This window comes from Papio anubis, chromosome 6 (assembly GCF_008728515.1).
Source record: "Papio anubis isolate 15944 chromosome 6, Panubis1.0, whole genome shotgun sequence".
Lineage (NCBI taxonomy): Eukaryota > Metazoa > Chordata > Mammalia > Primates > Cercopithecidae > Papio > Papio anubis.
Window position 1 is genome coordinate 27,900,271 of NC_044981.1, and position 21,733 is coordinate 27,922,003.

General features: G+C 40.1%; 1 protein-coding gene across 13 annotated transcripts; it reads left to right on the forward strand.

Annotated features, from left to right (window-relative positions):
• Window positions 1-1,280: 1,280 nt before the first annotated feature.
• LOC101012591 (zinc finger protein with KRAB and SCAN domains 8-like) lies at window positions 1,281-18,573 on the forward strand. 13 transcript variants are annotated; one of them, XM_017957704.3, is made up of 6 exons: window positions 1,281-3,210; window positions 3,394-3,552; window positions 5,037-5,338; window positions 6,935-8,016; window positions 9,869-9,976; window positions 17,914-18,573. In XM_017957704.3, exon 4 carries the CDS (start codon window positions 7,001-7,003, stop codon window positions 7,808-7,810), a length of 810 nt encoding a protein of 269 aa, XP_017813193.1. In that variant the 5' UTR covers window positions 1,281-3,210; window positions 3,394-3,552; window positions 5,037-5,338; window positions 6,935-7,000; the 3' UTR covers window positions 7,811-8,016; window positions 9,869-9,976; window positions 17,914-18,573. The 13 variants fall into 13 exon arrangements, 9 of the variants coding, with proteins under 9 accessions (XP_017813193.1, XP_017813191.1, XP_009202906.1 ...); XM_017957702.3 differs by lacking the exon at window positions 17,914-18,573 and having other exon boundaries at window positions 1,281-2,262; window positions 3,020-3,210; window positions 9,869-10,063; XM_009204642.4 differs by lacking the exon at window positions 17,914-18,573 and having other exon boundaries at window positions 9,869-10,063.
• Window positions 18,574-21,733: the final 3,160 nt, after the last annotated feature.

Genomic DNA, 21,733 nt, shown 5'->3' on the forward strand with positions numbered 1-21,733 from the left:
AAATGTACAGACCTATTTTCATATGCTAGTATAGTATGTCAGGATCTGCCTCTACCTGAGTAAGGCCAAAAAAATTCAACTTTAGGAAATTATGTGTAAAAAGCTGAAGCTTTCCATTTGGCCAGCCTTATTGGTCAAGAAAGAAAATAAGAAGCACTAAGACTATTGTGTTAAGGTTATAATTCCAAAAGTGCTTGAGAATAGGCTTTGGTATATGAGATTAGTGATTGTCTTTGGGAGAAATTTGGCAATGTTTGGGGACATTTTTGGTCATACCATTGGTGGGCAGCTGGGATGTTACTGGCCATCTAGTAGGTAGAGGCTGGGGATGCTGCTAAGCATCATGTTTGCACAGGACAACCCCACCCCCCACATTGCCCGGCCCCTGCCCCTGCTCCCGCCCCACAAAGAATTATCTGGCCCAAAATCCTTAATGCTGAGGTTGCGAGACTTGATATATTTAAGGTAAATAGGAGAAAGAGATAAGAAGTACTGGCAATACAATTAGAAAAAGTAGCTATTCCAAGCTTTAAGAGAATCCTAAGTGTGTGCATATTTTGTGGTGTTTAAGACTACAAAAGAAAAAGAAGACTTAGTGTTTGGCATTCACAGCAACATATGTCAGGGTATTGAGAAACAATAAAGTTATTGATGATGTTTTAAGGTTGCTTTCAGCATCAGATCTGCCATCATCTCTATGCCAAGTGTTTCAGCATACAAGTGTTACAGAAGTACTAGTTTTAGTCTTCCACATCTTGATTCATTATAGCATCAACGGTAAAATGCTGGGGGCTGTCTCTTTAGCAGAGGGGCTATAACATCAAAGATTTATCCTTGAGGTCAACGTACGACCCTCAGTCCCTTGGACAGCCACTAGGCAGGAATTACCAGCACACCAAGGAAATCACGAGCCAGAATATTGTCAGTTTGCCAAGTAAAACCATTCCAGCTTTACTTGTTTTTAACATAGTTTTTAACATACTGTGTTAATCCTATTTAGGAAGGCAAATATGTAGGAGGAAATGTGATTTCCTAAATTAAATCGTTAAAAAGTAGGCCTTTAGAAGCACTAGCTTCCTTTTGCTGTTCAGTGGTACTTAATCCAGCAGGTTTAGAAAGGTTCAACCCCTGGGTGCAGTGGCTCATGCTTGTAATCCCAGCACTTTGGTAGGCCAAGACACAGAAGGATTGCTTAAGGCCAGGAGTTCAAGAGCAGCCTGAGCAACAGCAAGACTGTCTCTAAAAAAAAACTTAAAAAATAAAAAAATTAATCAGGTGTAGTGGGATGCGTCTGTAGTCCCAGCTGCTCAAAAGAATATGGTGGGAGGATCCCTTGAGCCCTTGCAGTGAGCTGTGATTATGCCACTGGGCGACAGAGGTCTCAAAAGTTCAACCCAAGTTAGAAAATCAGTTTAAATGTGTAATACACCAAAGAAATAACTGCTTGTTCTGTCATATTTAAATATTCATAGTCTAGAATGCTAAGTTTAGTGTTCCAATCCATTATTCTGTAAATGGAGGCTCAAAGAGGCCACTTGGTTAGGTTTCCTGGGGCTTTGCCCATTCTCCCCTAGTTATGCTCTCAGATGTGACCCTTGTATATTCTTAATTCATGCTCTGCCATAAGATGGATTCAAACTTTGTGCCTCCACCTCTAATGTTTTGTTTTACGAATTACTCCTTTTATCAGCTTTATGTTCAAGCCAGTATATTTACTGACTACAGTGTTTTGAGTTAAATTCTTTCATAAATAATTGAATAGCCGGAGAAATTTTGCAGTATCGCAGTCATGTTTTGAAAAGATTGCTCTTGGTTCCTGTCTCTAATCTTTGAGAAAGCACACAGGATATAGTGTGTTGGCTTTCAGATCACTAATAAGACCAGATGTCTGTGGCCCCATTTGTCGGTTTAAGGGATCCTGTAGGGCCCACACGAGATATTTCACCAGCTGTACTATCTTTAAATTCCAACATACACGGGTGGTCCTGCCCTGGATAAAACTCAGGAAGCAAAAACAACCTTCGGGAGAGGTGAGGTAGGAAGTCATAGCATTGCCGACGGTCCAGAGCAAATCGCTCCCTGTCTAGACCCCGCCCGTACCACAGCCTGGACAGGCTGAGGTTTCAACCCCTCTCTGGCAAACTCGGGCGCAGCCAGGCCCCGCCCAGAGATTTCCGGGGCACGCCCCGGAAGTGCTGAGAGGGACTTCCTCCCTGCGGCGAGGCCTCGGAGGTGGCTGCTGCCCACAGGCAGAGAAGGCTGGTATGCATCTGGGTGCCGCTTGGGTGGGTGTTGCACAGCTGCAACCCCTCAGACCTCCTCTCTCCGCGCCTGCCTGGGTGGAATGTGAGCAGGAACCCCAGGAGAGGCAACCCGTCCTGGGACAGTGGGGATTGTATCCAAATGCAGTCTTCCAGGAAAGGGTTTTTCCTCGAGATTTAGTGCTGCAGGGGCCCAGAGTTGGGACTACTTCCCTCTCAGTTACAACCCTGGTCTTTACTGCCGTCTTCAGAACTTCATTGAGTACCAACTACAAGTGTGCTTCTGGTACCAATTGGTATCACTGCCCACCAGATCTTCAGCTTTTTCAAACAAAAGGGGGAAATTGCAAAGAATTGGAAATAAGTGTTCGGTGCTCTAAATTCAGGAGAGGCTTGTTCCACCACTTAATTGTCCCCGTGACATTTCATTTTGAATGCAGAATTCGTTCTCTCTGTACTTCAGCTTGGCAGTAAATGGCTACCCTTCCCTTTAACAGTCACCTCCATCCACGCCAGGACCACCTTACAGCACCCTTAATGCTGTTCTCTCATGAGCCCTTCCACTATCCCAACCAGTGCTCAAAGGCAATGGGAAAGATCACCACTGCAGACCTGCTGCCCCAGCATGTGATCTGAGAGCCCTTTGCAAATTAGCTCCTTATTTAGCATTGCACTTCTTTCCCCCCAAAACCGTTAGTAGTGTAACACCTATGGCAATCTTTGCTTTTTCTTTGAGTAAAATAATTTTTCTTTTACAGAAGTGTTCTTGAAGACTCTTCAATTACAGGAAAAGACGCTTGACTGCATCTTTAGAGGAGTTGGTTTCGCTGGTTCCAAGGATTCTGTTAATGAGAAAACTCCACAGGCCAGCATTCTGTAAGCTGGCTCCAGCAGTCCAGTTGACAGTGGCTGAGGCCAGTTCCTGATCATCCTATCTGAGGAACACCAGGTCTGGGAGAGGGAGCAGCACTGACCAGGGGAGGGAGGGAGGATTTTCCTTGGGGAAGTGGCTAAGCTGGATGATTTCAAGGAATTGAGTGAATCCAGACAGCAGGTGGGGAGAGATACTATCAAGTTATCTTAAAACTTTTGGTCCCTTAGGGATTCTTCCCTTTTTTCCCCTACTTTACAGGCACGTAAGTCAGAAGCCAGACTAACTGTGATTTTGTCCAAGTCATTTTATCTTTCTGTGCCTATGTGCCATCTGTCAATGGGGATAGTAAAAGCACCTGTCTAGAGTTGTTATGAGGATTACATGAACAGTACCTGCTACATAGGAAGTGCTATCCAGGTATTTGTTGTAATTATTTCTTACTCTCCTTACCTCCCTGGGATTAGCTTGTTCTGCTGATTTATTCATTTCTACAGCGATTCTTTCATAAACTCATGTGTTTATTTTTTTTCTGGCCCCAGCTCTTGGATACAGTCAGGAAGTAGGCAAGAAATGCCAGCTCTGGAAGCAGAGGGAGAATAAGATATTCTCTAGTGCCATCCAGGAATATGCCACTGAGGTGTCAATGACAGACTCTTCCCTCTACAGAAGAGTTGTGCTAAACTTGGCGTTTTGTGGTCTTCTGGGGATTCTGGAAGTAAGGGACCTGAGGAGACTTTAAAACAGCTGCTATAGGATAGGATCAGGATAAGTGAGTTGTGAATGCTTAGCAGAGTCTGATTAAGTTCAGAGTGAGACTGGAGCAGGAGAGAATACAGCTCAGATCTGCCATTTCCACGTTTTTTAATCGTTCAGGAGCTTCATCTTGGCTGCCAGTTTTCAGAAATAGAAATTGTAACTGTATTTCCATTTTTTTGTCTTTGACTTTGCTTAAAGTGCTTTTGTTTGTTTGTTTTACCTCACAGGAGTTTTTATTCTATGTGGGTCAAGTTTATCAATCTTTTCATTAATGACTTCTGGATATTGTCTCATAGAGGGGGGCATTTCTTTTTTGAGATGGAGTCTCGCTCTGTCACCCAGGCTGGAGTGCAGTGGTGCAGTCTCTGCTCACTGCAACCTCCGCTTCCCGGGTTCAAGCAATTCTCCTGCCTCAGCCTCCTGAGTAGCTGGGATTACAGGCATGCACCACCACGCTCGGCTAATTTTTGTATTTTTAGTTGAGACGGGGTTTCACCCTGTTGGTCAGGCTGGTCTCAAACTCCTGACCTTGTGATCCACCCACCTTAGCCTCCCAAAGTTCTGGGATGACAGGCGTGAGCAACTGTGCCCGGCCAGGAGGAAGGCCTTTCTATTCTGAGGTTATAAAGGACTCACCTCATGTTTTCCTCTGGTACTTTTATGGTTTCATTTATAACATTTAAAACTGGTTTATTTGGAATATATCCTAGTTTATAGAGTAAGGTAGAAATCTAATTTACCATCTTTCCAGATGGTTATCCAGTTCTCACCATGCATTTGAAGAGTTCGCTTTTTTTTTTAACTTATTTGCTACCTTTATTGTATGTTAAATGTATGTGCCTATTTCTGAGCCTTCTGTACCATTTTCATGAGTACTACACACTTTAAGTATTAAGGCTTTGTAATATGTAAGTTCTTTAGGACAAGTACCCTTCTTTCTCAGTTTCCCCAGGTAGTCCTGTATGTTTAGTCTTCTAGGTGAACATTAAAATCTTCTAAAAAGTTGATATTTTCATGGAAATAGTGTTGAATTTACAAATTAATTTGGAGATTACTCTCTGAGTACTAACCCCTGAGGAGCCATAAAGTGGCTTAATCTGGGAAGCAAGCCCTAGATTGAAATTTCATCTTGGCTGTTTTAACAGGTGCCTGACCTCGGAAAATTTATTTGCTTCTCAGTTTTTATATATATGCGAGAAGGACTTGAATGTCTGCCCTGTAGGATTAAATGAGATAAAAAGCATAAAATGCCTTCTTGGAGTAAGCGATCCTTTCTTCACACGGTCCATTCTGGCCAGCTCACAAACCACTGAGAGGGAAGCCTCCAGGATCCTAGAGTAGATGACCAGATGCCCAGGCGCGCAATCTGTGGAAGTGAAAGTCAAGCTTTCTAGGCCAACAGCTGTCCTCAGTCGCTTGGTCAGATAGTCTAATCGCAGTTTTTCAGGTGAGTTCCCTCTTGACTTTCTTCTAGGGTTTTGCTTATGCCCTGGGGTGGACACCCTCGGAGGATGGGAGAAACTATGTACTGTGCCAGGTCGCCTCAGGCCTGCCTTTTCCCTCCATCCTTCCCCACCCCTCCCCTCTTCCACCCACTTTCTCACACTCCTCCTCTTTTCTCTTTCCTCCCTTTTCCTCCCTCTCCATCATCCTCCCTCTTATATTTCTTTCCCTTCACTACCCCATCTCCTGCCTGGCCCTTCTGCACTGGCAGAGTAGACCCTCAGAAACCCTGGGAGAGAGGATGGCTGGGGCAGGCTGATATCTTGAGTCCTGTCCTTGGCTGTCTCTGAGGCTCTTAAAACTCCTAATTAGAGGAGTGACTCCGACTTGCTTTTCTGACAGGGCTAAATTTGCGAGAGTGGGGTGCAGGTATGGAGACCTTATTTTCTGTTGGTCTGGATCCTCAGTTCTGCTTTGTGTTGGTTTTTGTTGGTAATGTTGTTGTTTGTTTGTTTTGTAGAATATCATTCAATTGGGATTTAACTGTTTTTGTCATTATTATACTGAGGTTATACATTCTGGGGAGGAAGGCCACAAAGTTGAAGTGCCATTCTCATCATATCAAGGGTGCATACTGTTAACTTATAACTGTCGAGACATAAAACAATTTGTAAGGTGGAAAAAAGCAGAGAGGGGTAATTAGTGTAATTTGAGTTGGAAGCAAAAATTTTATCAAGTTTGGACACAAAACTAGGTTTGTTCCCAAGAAAGTAGCAGCCATCCATTTTCTTTGGAGAGGTGAAGGGTTTATTCTGTCACAATTCCAGCAGAGACAAAGCATCCCTGTTGCTGAGATACTGTTTATCATAGCAACAACAGCTGCAGATGTAGTAGTGGCATAGCAATGAACAGAGCTTTTTTCGTCCCCATGTCTCTCTTTCATCTCAAGTAGTATGGACTCCTGTGGGTGGTAAAACATACCTGTTAATGGTGTTATTGTCATTTTTCCAAACTTCTTATCAGTTGAATTTGTTTCTATTGCCATTTCTATTCCCATCCTCCTTCATCTGCTCTATCTGCAAATCTCTTGAGTTTCTGTCTTGTTTTCCAATTAATTAAATATGATTCGCCTTTAAAAGTAGGAACTATATATTATTTTTATATTTATTTATATTCCAGATTGTATGTGTATGTTTTAGATGCCTTTATAGAGGATATTTTATTTATTCATATATATTTTTTGAGACAGGGTCTTGCTCTGTTGCCCAGGTTGGAGTGTAGTGGCGTGATCACAGCACACTACAGCCTCAATCTCCCAGACTCAAGTGATCCTTCTGCCTTTGCCTCCCAAGTAGCTGAGATGATAGGCGTGTGCCATGAAGATATATTTAAATAGCTGTTTGGGTCAGATATTCATTCCAGCAGTTCTTTGATGTTACTGAGACATGATACAGGCTGAATGAAAACATTTTATGTGAGTGCCATATGATTGGCGTGTCCTGGGATTACTGAACGTGTTTGAGAGCTCTAGTCTATATCATATTATATTGCTTTAGCAACAGGAATAAAGCACATTTCAAAGGTCTGTTTATTATTTTAGGATTCAAGGCCAGAGGTGTGAACAAGGTGTCAACTCTGAAGGGCTGAAGGGAAGGTTTTTCTAAGGATGGACCCACACCAGAAGGTCCCTAGCATATATAATGGGGATACTTTACAGACTCCTGAGTATGAAAAAGTCTCTCAGTATGAGGACCAGTTAGAAAGGCATGAGGGTAGGCGCATGGAAGAAAGACGGTATAAATGCAATGATTGCGGAAAGAAGTTTGCCCAGAGCTCAGGCCTTGTTCGACATCAGAGAATCCACACTGGAGAGAAACCCTATGAGTGTGATCACTGTGGAAAAGCCTTTAGCGTGCGCTCAACCCTTACTGTGCATGAAAGAATCCACACTGGTGAGAAGCCTTATACTTGTAATGAGTGTAAGAAAGCCTTCAGTGTAAGGGCACACCTGATTATACATCAGAGAATCCACAATGGAGAGAAACCCTATGAATGTAATGAGTGTGGCAAAGCATTTAGTGTGAGCTCAGACCTTATCAAACACCAGAGAATCCATACTGGTGAGAAACCTTATGAGTGTGATGAGTGTGGAAAAGCTTTCAGTGTGAGCTCAGCCCTCATCAAGCATCAGAGAATCCATACAGGAGAAAAGCCGTATGAGTGTAAGGAATGTGGGAAGGCCTTCTATGTGAACTCAGCACTTATTAATCACCAGAGGATTCACTCTGGAGAAAAGCCCTATGAGTGTGGAGAGTGTGGAAAAGCGTTCAGCCAGATCTCAACCCTTATTCATCACCAGAGAATCCATACTGGAGAGAAACCATATGAGTGTGAAGAGTGTGGGAAAGCTTTCCGTGGGAGTTCTAATCTTACTAAACACCAGAAAATACATGCCAAAGGAAAGTGTCATCAGTGATTTATGTGGCAAATATATTCCAAAGGGCTTTTGTTACATCAGAAGATACCATCGAAAGAAGAGTATGGTTAAAGTTAATCCCTTAATTGACACTTCATCCTTGAAATACTGAAGTGAGAAATCACTGAAAAGTAACTCCATCAGCATTGTTTCTAAGGCTCTAAAATCACATCTACTTCTGAGAATGTAATTTTGCAACTCATAAGGTAAAGCCATTTAAAAACCATATAGTATATAATGCAGTTTATGTTGGCTTAGAGCAAACTAGCAATTCAAACATTTTCCTCTTATGAGCAAGCCTTTTGTTGTTGTTTTGTTGCTGTTGGTGTTATAGATAAAACATTAGATTTTGACATTGGAAGCAATTGGTGAGAGAGGAAGGACATATCCTTAGTTGAATCTGGAAAATACCAACCCATTTATCTTTCTTTGCCTTTGATGTACCACTGTGCTCTTAGGATGATTAGATGTGTTTGTGACTTCTTGGCAGAAGGTAGAGCATCTTTTTAGGTAGGAAACCCAACAGATAATTTTTCAGGGAGATTCTTGCATAGTCAAAAAGCCTTAAACCTTTTTTGACTTACTGATTCAATAAGCTTTTGAGTTTGACTGAGGTTCCTCAACCAACGCAAACAAAACAAAGACAAAAACTTCCCGAGGAGATTTAAGTATTTCTGACTTCTGACCCTTGCTCATAGCTGATCATAGCTCACTGCTGTGTGTGGTGTCGTATATGCAAAGGCTCAGAGGTATAATAATGGGACATTTGGGGAATTTTCGAGGTTGGTGTTGGTTTTAGGATGACTATGTGAAGCTCGATACCTAATGTCAACCAAGAATACTCAGATTTGAGAGGTGAGTTTGATTTTGAAAATGTTTTTGCTTTGTCTATGGGAATCCCACTAGAGCTGTCCACCAGACCATGATCTCACTTCCTAACCCTAATCTCCAAAGCCTGTATTTGCACATGTGAAACTCAGGAGAGAAATCTGGACTTTAAAATTACTTTGTTACTATTTTTCTTTCTTTTTTTTTTTTTTTTTTTTTTTTTTCCCTTTTGAAGCAGGATCTTGCTGTATCATCCAGGCTGGAGTACAGTAGTGTGATCCCACCTCACTGCCGCTTCAGCTTCCTGGGCTCAAGTGATCCTCCCATCTCAGCCTCCCAAATAGCTGGTTCTACAGGTTTGCACCACCATGCCTGCTAATTTCTTATTTTTTGGAGAGACAAGGTCTTACTATGTTACCCAGGCTGGTCTCCACTTCCCCTGCTCAAGCGATCCTCCCGCCTTATCCTACCTAAGTGCTGGAATTACAGGCATAAGCCACCAGGTTAGGCTGTTTTTCTATTTTAACAGTGATTTCTCCCTCCTGAGTAATAGTCCTGAAATTTTTTATTCCTGAAATTTAATTCATGTGAGGTTCAAGATGAATATGCCAAATTGATAGAAATTACAGATAGCTTTGGTGGTTCACATTTGGAATAGATTATAGAGAACGCTCTCTGGGAAGGTGAAATGTTGTTCACTTCTCAGAAAGAGGCTCTGTGTTGCAAAGGGATGCACAGTTTCCATGAATTATCCTAATCAGCACTTCAGGCAAGTCAGCTGTAAAACACACTGGACCTCATGAAGCTCTGAGCCAACTTGTGACCAGAAGGCACTAAGGTCAGAGATGCATGTGGAAAAGCACATGATGAAGCCTCTGGTATTGGAGTAGTGCCTACAGCCCTGCCCAAGGCCTGGATATGGGGATTGAAGGCAAAGAAGATCATGGTTCTGGAGCTCACATTGAGGAAATGGACCTTACTCAGGGAATGGGGCACATTAGAGAAGTTAAAACACATACTGTACTTATAGCAGAAGTGAAGGGCTTCAAGAAGTTCTCTTTGCTTTGCTGACTTCATGTGTGAATTCTTTTGCCCTGCTTCTTCCTGTCTTTGGCAATTGAAGGAGACTAGGTTTTCCTTTATTTGACCTGTCACCCTATTTCTGTGCTGTTATCTTCAATGTTTTTAATGTTTACCTTTCTAACCCCAACTATCTTGGTTTGTTTCTAGAATGGAGGTTTACAGACAGTCATCTGGGTGGAGGACACCCTTTTGGGATCAGCACTGAATGTGATGCCATATCCCACTCCAAACCAGCGCAACTATAAATACTAAGCAGTGAGTGGTATTCTGAAGACTTTGAAGGAGGAGCTATTTCTGAAAATAAATTTATTTTGTTGAAGAATTTAACCATTAAGCAGTCAGGATATGTGTACTGTGGTTATTCCTTTTGAGCTCAAAGTAAGGTACTAGTGATTATTTGTTTTAGGTTGGGTCTTGTGCCAGGTGCTAGGAATACAAAAATAAGTGAAAAAAAGCACCCTAATCTCAGGGGACTCGCAGGCTATTTGGTGACAGGGAGAAGAGAGTAGATAGAAAACAACGAATACTGTGATAAAGCCACTGGATTTGTAGAGTACTTTGCACTGAAGAAGGTTTAACAATGACTCACGAAAACAATTGGAAAGGCTTTGGAGGAGGACGAAAGTTTGGAGGAAAAAAAATGAGTTCTTGAGCCATATGATAAAGAAGAATGAGGGAAGGTACAGTGAGAATAGCATGTGAAAAAGCACAATGCATCTGGGGGTAAAGAAGGAAGTTTTCATGGACCTTGATTATATTTCGAGAATCATAGAATATGCATATGAAAGTAGTATATTATGACCAGACCATGACATTCTTTGTTCTGCTAAGAAGTGTGAAGCATATTCTTTAGACCAGTGTTTCTTCAAACATTTTGTGCAGTAAAAAACCCATTTTATGTTGTAACTCAGTGTACCATTTTTGGGAGAGACCATCCTCCTTGGGCCTTGCACTCCTACATGTCTTGTTGGGTGTGCCAACATTGCAAGGGCATAGCAGCTCTTACTCAGGCCACTTTTTATTGTCATGCAGCTAGTAACCTTGAAAGATGAGGTGACATCTCTTGGACTAAGAGTAGGTTAGCTTCCTTGCTTACTTATTACTGTCTGGTATTCTTTTGGAAAGTTCTGTTCAATTTTTTTACATGTTTATAGGAATTATTTACATATTCTGGATATGAGCTCTTTTCATAGAGGATGCAAATATTATCTCCATCTTTATAGTTTGCCTTTTATTCTCTTAATGGTGTCTTTTGATGAATATAAGTTTTTAATTTTAATATAGTCAAATGTATCAATCTTTTTCTTTCGTGTGTGTCTTGTGTCTTTTGAATAATTCTTTCTCGCCCTTAAGATCATGAGGATAATCTCGACCATTCTAAAAAGTTTTCTAATTTGCTTTCTCATTTGTATCTGTAATCCATTTGAAATTTATTTTTCTTCCTGAGTGAGGTAAAGTCTAATTTCATTCTTTTCCCATATGGATATTCTTTTCATCCTTCATCACTTATGGGAATGCCTGTTATTTCCCACTGTTCTACAGTGCCAATTTGTCATTAATTAATTTTCCAAAAATGCATGGATCTGTTTCTAGTTTCTCTGTTACGTTCCATTGCTTTATTTGGCTCTCCCTGCATCAATATGAGATTTTCCTAATTATTGTAGCTTTACATCGTTCTGGTATCCAGTGGAGCAAATCATCCTACTTGAAGAGTCAGACTCCGTGCCAAATTTTATGTGTCATTTTTCAGGCCCAACCATAGGCAGTTACAAAGTCCGTACACCTCATGAAGGAAAGCTACGCTTCCCATGCCAGACTTGGGGCACAGCCAATGCATTGCAGTCTCTGAAGAAAGTTGCAGTCAAGGACCCAGACCCCCAGCCCAGCCATGCTGTTCGGCATATCTGCATACCAAGCACCTCTATTTGGAGGTCTGTTTATTGGTGGCCTCCTCTAAACAATTCTGAGACCTTTTTACTGGGATCAGGAACCTTGATGCCACTTGTCTTCACTTTCAATATTTAGTACTTTTCCACTCCTAGCAATTTTCACTCTTTCTCCTACCAGCCCTTAGGCCCATAAAATGGATGGAGCCTTTTATTCAGGTTTGTCTTAGTAGTAAGATGATCCCCATACTTGGCTGATTCTTTTGACGCTTGCTTGACTCTGTTCCATGGGTAAGAATGTAACACTGCAGGAGCCAGCACTTTTTCCTGCTGAGCCTCTTGCTAATGCTACTGCTGATGGAAGGCTTGACTGATACCTTATCGTTTTGGCATGTTTTAACTGACCACCACAACACCTGACAGCTCAGTTCTTTCTGCATCAGCTTAGTTCTTAACACCACCTTCTTCTCCTGCTTCATAAGTGTCTTGGCTGTTCCTGGTTCTTTGCATTTACATATAAATTTTAGAATCAGCTGTCAAATTTGACCCACTCCCTTCTAAAAAATTATTGGGATTTTGATTGAGAGTGTATTGAATCTAGAGATTAATGGGGAGAATCAACATTCTTGCATGAATTTTCTAATTCATGAACATGGTATAGCATTCCATTTCTTTAGGGTCTTAATTTTTCCCAATAATATTTTATGGCTTTCTGTGTTGGTCTTAATGATCTGTATTAGATTTATCTCTAGACATTTGACATTGCTTCCATGTAATTGTTAGTAGTGTCATTTTTTAAAATTTACTTTCTGTTTACAGAGACTTAGCATTGATTTTTATATATTGACTTTGTAGCCAGCATTCTAACAACATATAGATATTTTTGGTCTTTACATATACCATTTGCAAATAATGACAGTTGTATTTCTTCCTTTCAAATTTTTATACTTTCTTTCCCCCTTATTACATTAGTATGACCTCTACTACCATGATAAAAAGAAGTGGTAATAGTTGGCATCTTTGTCTGGAAGGCCTGCTGTGACCTCACCTGTAGGTTCCTTTCTCCAGTGACTCATCTTGAGATTACCCTTCTCTCATACCTCCAACATTTTTGAAACTTGGATATTCCAAGCCTTTGCTAACCATTCACTTCTTTGGATACACTCAGCAGAAGAGAAATAGAAGGCTGCCAACCTCTTAGACTCAAACGAAATCATTTTCCCATTTGTTACCCTCAGAAATTGGCTCTTCCCGTCCACAGGTTCCACATCCATGGATTCAACCGTGTATTGTCAGTATTCAGAAATAATAATAATTAAATAAATAAATAGTTATCTTGATCCTGATCTTCACAACCTGCCTTGCCTAAAAATTTAACATTTTTCACACTACCTGTATGCGAGCTAACCAGCACTAGCTGAGAAGGGTTTCACATTTTCTTGACTCTGTTTAACCTGCACAAAAACAAGACTTTAGAACAAGTCTTACTTGGTGGTTGCACAGTTCATTAAAATATTTTAGGTTGCGCTCCACTGGTAGCTGATTTCTAAAATAATAGAACATTTTAAAAATATAGTATAGCAACTATTTACATAGCATTTTCATTAAATTAGGTATGACCAGTAACCTTGAGATGATTTAAAAGTATATAGGAGGATGTGTGTAGTTATATGTAAATACCATGTTGTTTTATATAAGGGACTTGTGCATGCTGAGGTGTCCTGGAACCAGTCCCCAACAGATACCGAGGAACGACTATATACAATCAGTTCGCATTACTTACCGTCAGTTGGGTCCTATAATGTTACCACAAACACTGAATTAATGAGTACTGAACTGTTGTTCCTAGAGTTAATGGGGGGTTAAATTCCTGTGAGCCTGTACTCATAATATTTTCATCAATCCATATGTCATTTGCATTGTAAACATTTGTTCGCCAACATGCTTGTGAAATAAACCAGTCCCATCAGGGTTTGAAAGCAGCTCTTCCTTGGCTGAGCAGGTAGGTGGCTTACACCTGCAATTCCAGCACATTGGGAGGACAGGGCAGGAGGATCACAAGGCCAGAAGTTTGAGACCACCCTAGGCAACATAACAAGACCCTGTCTCTCTAAAAATAAAAAATAAAAATAAATAAGGAAAGCAGCTCTTCCACATAACCCTTTTCTGTATAATACTACACAGGTGTTTAAAAAATATTCCATAGCCTTCTAATATTTAGAACCTGTCTTGCCTGAAACTTTAACATTTTACACACACACACTTTTAACATTTTCCACAGTATGGGAGACAGCCAGCACTAACTTAGATGGGTTTCACATGTTCTTGGTTTTTTTCTTTAATTAGTTGTCATCTCATGAATTCTCAATTTTTTTTTCTTTTTTTTGAGATGGAGTTTCACTCTTGTTGCCCAGGCTAGAGTGCAACGGCACAATATTGGCTCACCGCAACCTCCGCCTCCCTGGTTCAAGTGATTCTCCTGTCTCAACCTCCTGAGTAGCTAGGATTACAGGCATGCGCCACCGTGCCTGGCTTTTTCTTAGCTTCATCCCACACTGTAGATGTGGCTTTTTAGCACTTTCCCTAGTGACCTCAACCAAATTTGCTCTTCCTTTTTCTGGATGTACTGAATTGTTGAATCATTAACATTGTATTTATAGCCAATAGCACTGTCACTCATGCATGAATGAAGCTTATCTAACACACCTATTTTCTCTGTAAGGCACATAACAGTCTTGTTGCACTTAGGAACACTAGACAGCACTTCACCACTATATTTGGGTACCATTTTAAACAAAAATTACCCCCAAAACGGGGCACTAGTTATGCCCCAAAAGGAAACTTGTTGATGAGAGCTAAAACAAAGGCAGAGTGTCCCCTTGTTTGAACTCTTCAGATGGTATTAGTTTCATAGGGTTGCCATAGTAGATTACCACAAACTTGGTGGCATGAAACAACAGAAATTTATTTTCACACTGCTCTGGAGGCTAAAAGTCCAAATTAAGTTGTTGGCAGGGCTGCACTCCATCTGAAAGCTCTAGGGTACTTCCTGGCCTCTTCCAGATTCTAGGAATCCTAGGCTTGTAGCCACATCACTCAAATCTCAACCTTTGTATTCACACAGCTTTTGTCTACTGTCTGTCTTCTCCTTTCCTATCTCTTACAGGGATCCTTGTCACTGGATTTAGGGCCCACCTGGATATTCCAGGCTGATCTTTTCTTGAGATCATAAACTTAGTAATTATCTGCCAAGACCCTTTTTTCAAATAAGGTCACATTCACAGATTCCAGGGGTTAGGACACAGACATAACTTTTTGGGGGCCACCACTCAACCTACTGCAGATGATAAATTTTTCTCTTCTCAGAAATAATTGATTAATGCACTTGAGCACTGAAGTTGAAGTTTTCTGGCAATTAGCAAAAGGGAAAATAAGTTGTTTTATATTGTTTTTTATTTGCCTAACAAAAGAAAGCAACTCTCTTTGACTGCAGAGATGAACTTTTTCCTGGAACTAAATTCAGATAAACATATTGCTTGAATCCCTGTGTAAAATATATTAAATAATAGATATTGTCTTCAACTATAGTTTTAAAAAGAAAAAATGGGTCATAGTGAACCCTAAAACAATCCCACAAAATCTTGTGTTAACTTCTATTAAATTACAACACACCTACAATATACAAATCATAAGCATACAATTTTATCACTTAAACTAAGTGAACACACTTGTGTAGCCCACACCCAGGTCAAGAAATAATATTTTCAGCCTTCCAGAAGCCTTTATCCCCATGATTCCTTGTAACACCATGATGAATTATGCCTGTTTTTGAACTTTGTGTATACCACATAACTCCTTTGTGGCTGACTTGTTTCTTTTGACATTGTGAGATGGATCCAAGCTATTGAATATAGTTTTAGTTCATTCTCCCATGAAATTTCTAACTTAGTGAAGCATTTCTACATGATGCTAAGAGTATGTTCAGGGATTTGCTTTATATAATCTTGATTTTGATAATCAAAAGGGTTCAACTTCAAGAATCTAAATGGATGGAAAGTTAAATGATTATCAAGTAGTGTCTCTCAGATTTCACATACATTAAGCAAGTATTGGCTTAAGATTCATGATTGAATTCTGTGACAAGTATCTGTGATCACATATTCTTTATAGCTACCTCAGATTCTTTTTGTGATGGTTTAGGGGATGGATGTGTGAATAGATAGCTAAACTTTATTCTTGCCCAGCTATAAAGCCAACCCACTTCAGCATGAGCATGAGTAGTAGACGACTTTCTAAGTAAAGACAATTTGTTCCTCATGAAAAAACTCTGAATCTTCTACATCACAGTTTGGGTGCTTAGTTGGGATTCCAAACTTCTTTATCAAAAAGTAGGAAAGCTTCAACCTGGAAGATGTTTAGAACAAGTTGCACAGTTCATTAAAACATTTTAGGTTGAGCTCTATTGATGTCTGATTTCTAAACAAACATATTTGCATTTCTGTAACTACTTCCAATCTTCCTCTTCTTTCACCTCCCATAGCACATTGTTTCTTTCTTAGAACATTCATCTTCTCTTTTGCTTTGTTTTTTTGTTTTGAGCCAGTTTCTCACTCTGTTGCTTAGCCTGGGATGCAGTGGCACAATGTCAACTCAAGGCAACTTCCAATTCCCAGTTTCAAGCGATTCTCATGCCTCAGCCTCCTCAGTAGCTGGGACTATAGGCATACGCCACCTTGCCCAGCTCATTTTTGTAGTTTCAGTAGAGATGGAGTTTCACCGTGTTGCCCAGGCTGGTCTCAAACTCCTGAGCTCAGCTAATCCACCTGCCATGGTCTGCCAAAGTGCTAGGATTACAGACGTGAACCACCGCACCCAGCCCTATTTTACTTTGTATGTGTCTCTCTTGTCCTGCTCCTTTGATTGTGAGTTTTTTGACTGCAGGGATGATTATTATTCTTTATGGATTCTTTGCAGCCCTTGGTATGGCTTGAGATTGTACAAGTCATTTTGGGCTAATTAGGATCAATTAGCTTTTTGTCATGTAACCAACAACCTCCCAAATCTCAGTGGCTTGCAATAACAAAGGTTTATTCTTACACATCAGTTATGGGTCAGTTGCAGCTGTGCAATACATTCTCTCTATTCTAGGATCCAGGCTAGAGGAGCAGTCCTACCTTGAATGTGCTGCTCTTACAGCAATAGAAAAAACAGTTGTAGGACTATGTGATGGATTTAAATTAGCTACTCTGGAGGAGCATATGTCACTGCTAAAACAACTCAAATTACCAAGCCTAGTATCTGTGGGGTGGGGAAAATAATCCTTACAAAGAATTCAGTGTGTAATAACAATAATCTATTATTGAGATAGCATATCTACCCTGATAGCCAATATTTATGGTATGCTTTCTATACCAGGGCTTTTCCTGAATGCCTATATATATATATATTTTTCTCAATGAATAACAATGCTATGAGACAGATACTTCTGTATTCGCATTTTATAGCTGAAGAAGTTGAAGAACAGAGACATTGAATAACCTGTCCATTAGGAAACGGTAGAGCCAGGAATTGAAACCAGAAGTCTGACTTCACAGTCTTTTCTCTTAACCACAGTGCTGTATTATGAGAGTTTTAATCTGAAGGTTTATGTCTATGTACCATGTTGGGCTTTAAAGAGTCATGAGGTATGCTAGTAAAAACTCTAAAAGTGAGATTGAGATTCAGGAGCCCTTGGTCTCATCCAGTCATTACCTCTGAGTAACCGTATTACCTAGGCTCATGCCCCATACCTGGGCCTCAATTTCTGTATCCTTAAAAATGAGGTAAACAGACCAGATATTCTCTGATACCCCGTCAGCTTTGAATTTCTTATCCTTTCTCCAAGTACATAGTAAAATACTTTATTGATGTTGATATGATGACCTCTTTCATCTTCTGCTTTCTATGTTATTATCTTCATAGTAGATCTTGTATCAGTATTGAATCTCCCCAATCCTCTTACTTCTATTTTACTTCTCCTGTTTTGCTTTAACGATACTACTACTACTACTACTGTCTACCATTTATTGAGACCTACTGTTTCAGAACAGGAAAATAAACCCAAAGAAAGCTGAAGGCAGAAAGTACTAAAGATAAGAACAGAAATCAATGAAAAAGCAAACATATATCCTTACTTAGAGCCTTCATATATAAAGAGTGTGTTTTAGGTAGGTTCTCTCTGTAGGCTACTCATATATGTTACATTAGAATTCCCCTTTCTGTCTCCAGGAAAAAGGTGCTAATTGCATAATCAACCTGTTCTTTCAGATGGTGACTCCTGGCCTTAAACAGGAGTCTGTTTCAAAGCAAGACTTTTCCAGAGGAAGTCCAACACAGAATGATGCCCGGGGGACTAAATAGAAACATTTATTAGGGACCCAACACTGAACAAGTTCATGGGCTTCTGAATAGTTTTCCCAAGTGAGGGGAGATCCCCTTTGAAGAAGCACAACAGACGTTGCCTAAAGCTAAGGAGAGTATCACTGATAAAGGAACCTGAGACACCTGGGAGAATTTGCTCTGAAATTCAGTCCTGCCAATGCTCTGAGAGTGGGAAACCCTCCTTTCAGTTTGCGCATGATTTTCAACCTCAGCAACTGTAATAAAACAAGCAGGCTCTCAATGTAAAGTTAGTGGGAAAGTCATTTTTCTGAAAATATCCCTCCCTATTTAAAAAAGCCTTAATATACCAGCAGCCCTGACTTGAACACCAGCATGTCCAAACTGGAGGAAAGCCCTGTGTTTATCCTCAACATGGAAAGACCTTCAGTGTAAACCCAAGTTCCATGAAACAACAGAGAAGCCATCCTGGAGAGGGCTTCCATGAGAGTGAAGAATGTGGCAAAATCAGGTATAACTCCCAATGCAATGCAGCACACCAACAAGGCACAAGTATACATATGTAACAAACCTGCACGTTATGCACATGTACCCTACAACTTACAGTATAATAATAATAAATTTAAAAAATAAATAAATAAAAAAAATAAAAAAGAATGTGGCAAAATCTTAAGACACTGGATCTTGTCAGTGTCTTGTCAGACATCAGAGAGCTCTTCTGGATATCTTCAGTGTGGAAGGCCTTCTGTGTGAGCTCAGTATTATTGAACATAAGTAAATTCATTTTGGACAAGAGCCTTATCTATATTCGTGGGTGTAGCAAAGCCTCAAGGTGCTGTGACAGCCTTATTAAACATCAGAGAATCTGCACTGCAGAAAAACCCTATTGGTCTGAAGAAGATAGTAAAAGGTTCATTGTGGTTCAGCTCTGGTCACCCACCAGAGAATCCACACTGGAGAGCAGCACCATTATGAATGTAGTGTATGAGGGAAGGCCTTTATTTGGAAGCTAGCACTTTTCAATCATCAGAATACCCATGCTGAAGTGAAAATTTATAAATGTAAAAATGTAAAAAAGCTCAATCGTATACATCAGAAAATCCACACTGGAACAAAACTGTATGCATATGACCATAGGGAAGCTAACAGTGTTAGCTCATTGCTTAAAGGGCATCAAGATTCCCATAGGGGGAAAAGCTCTTTGTAAATTATGTGGGAAAACCTTCAGTCAAAGTTCAGATCTTATCCAGCATCAGAGTCCACACTAGATAGAAGCTTTATAACTTGGACAAATGTAAGAAAACATTTTGATGAACTCATCCTTTACTAAGCAACAAAGGATACACAACAAAAATGGACCTCAATAATCAAATATGTGGTAGAGAGATAGTAATTTTTCAACATCATCTGTCATGATTAAGGAAAAGACCATTAAATAGAAGTGGTGACAGTAAAAAAAAATAGACCAAATGCATATTATCACTTTGACATTATTTTATGGAATTAAAGACAATTGTTATTAGAAGAAAATTGGCATGTCACTTCGTGGGCAGAGGTGAGGAATTAATCTGTGACCAGTCTCTATGGATATTTAACTGTCTTTGATACTATTAACTTTTTATTTTCTGTAGTAGAGGTAGAGAGTAGAGGGTAAGTCTTTATAACTAATCACGTAACTATAACCTGGATAATCAAAACATTATTGACTATATTGTTGTTTGTTTGGAATTCATAATGCTCACTAAAATTTTTCTAAGAATGATTTTGACATTTATTCCTGGGACCCAATAAGTGTATCACTTCTTCCAGACTTACTCCCTTTTATTTTTTATGATGTTAGTCTCAGAAATGCTGCAAATAAAGATGTGTGTTTTGGCAAATCACTTCCCAAAATTTCCTATTCCTTTGTTTAAAAAAAAGGCATAGAAATGTGCATAGACTGTGTGAACCTGCAGTATGATGAACAACAGACCTTACTGCCTTGCTCATCTTTGTGTCTCTAATATACAGAATAATGACTGATACAGAAAAGACCCTCAAAACATGCTTGTTGAATGACTACTCCAAGGGTTCTGTTTATGGGTTGGTCTCAATCCAGCCTACAGAGGGGCCTCTAATTATGTTTGCCATAGGATTCTACCCTCTTCCCAGACCTGATCAATGAGTAACTTCGGGTACTCAGTGTGGACTGATTATGAACTCACTTCATGGCACATCATAATCATTGGTCTGTGTGAGGCCTTGCTTTCATTCTTACACACTTTTTCTCCTTTACTTTCATCCCAGTCGTGTTTCTCCCATCCTTAAATATTTGATTTACAAAACTGGTCTTGTGTTAATATGTCTCATTTTATGCCATTCTGCTTTTTGAGGTTTATTCATGTCAATATATGAAAGTCTAGTTCACCCCCTTAACTGCTGTGCAATGCTTAGTCATTGATTCATTCCTCTAATGAAGGTTATTTTAAACAACTCTTTATAATAAACAGTCTTGCTCTGAACACTTTTGGGAGTGTTTTTCTGGAGAACATACCCAGGAGTCAAATTGCTGGGTCACAAGTATGCACCGTGTCAATATCACTAGCAAGTAATGGTTTCTGTTCTTTGTGAACTAAGAGACCTGTCTGGCAGCTTAGCCTGATCATGATAGCCCCTTTTCTGCATGAATTTCTGAGAGCAACTGACAACTAAACCAGGCAGGCATATTCTCATCTGCTAGCAGCCTGGAGTGAGATGAATCTCCAACATAAGAATGAGAAAACCTCAACCTCAGAAATAATGCCTGACTTTTCAGGGTCTGGTGATGCAAACTGATTATACTACTTAAACTACAGTGTAACCTAAGAAGGCACATATCAGACTATGCTATGAGCAAAGAGAAAATAAAATATTTTTCCTTTTTACCTAAGAACATCATCTCAGAAAGGGAGTTCAGCCATTGCAAAGGTGCTGACATTGGAGAAACAGCAAGGCCAGTGAGACAGTAGTAGGAAATGAGGTCAGAGAGACAGGGAAGAGGGCCTGTAGAAACAGACTTGTAAGCAGGCTGGGCATGGTGGCTCACACCTATAATCCCAGCACTTTGGGAGGCCGAGGTGAACAGATCACTGGAGGTCAGGAGTTCGAGATCAGCCTGGCCAACGTGGTGAAATCCTGTCTCTACTAAAAATACAAAAATAAGTCAGGCATGGTGGTGCACGTCTGTAGTCCCAGCTACTCAGGAGGCTGAGGCAAGAGAATCAGGAGGTAGAACCAGGAGGTGGAGGTTGCAGTGAGACGAGATAATGCCATTGCACACCAGCCTGGGTGACAGAGTGAAACTCTGCCTGAAAAAAAAAAAAAGAAAGAAAAAGAAAAGAAATAGACTTGTAAGCCAATTTATGGACTTTTGAATTTTATCCCAAGTGAATTGAAAGTTATTATAGAATTGTAAGGAAAGATATGACATGTCAGTTTTTAAAAAGTCAAAACTTATAATAGACTATATGGGGCCAGGGTGAGAGCTGCGAAAACAGTTAGGAGCTATTTAGGCTTTCTTTAGTTTTTATTTGCATTAATGAATTAAAGCTAATCCAGAAAGGAAATGAGAATGGCTTAGATAAAGGTAGCAGAGGTGGTGATATGTGATCAGATTCTAGATAAGCATTGAAGGCAGTGCCAAGAAGATTTTGTTGATGGATTAGACATAGAGCTACAGAGAACGAGAAGAGGCAAGAATGTCTCTTAAGGCCCAGCTTGGTAGCTCATG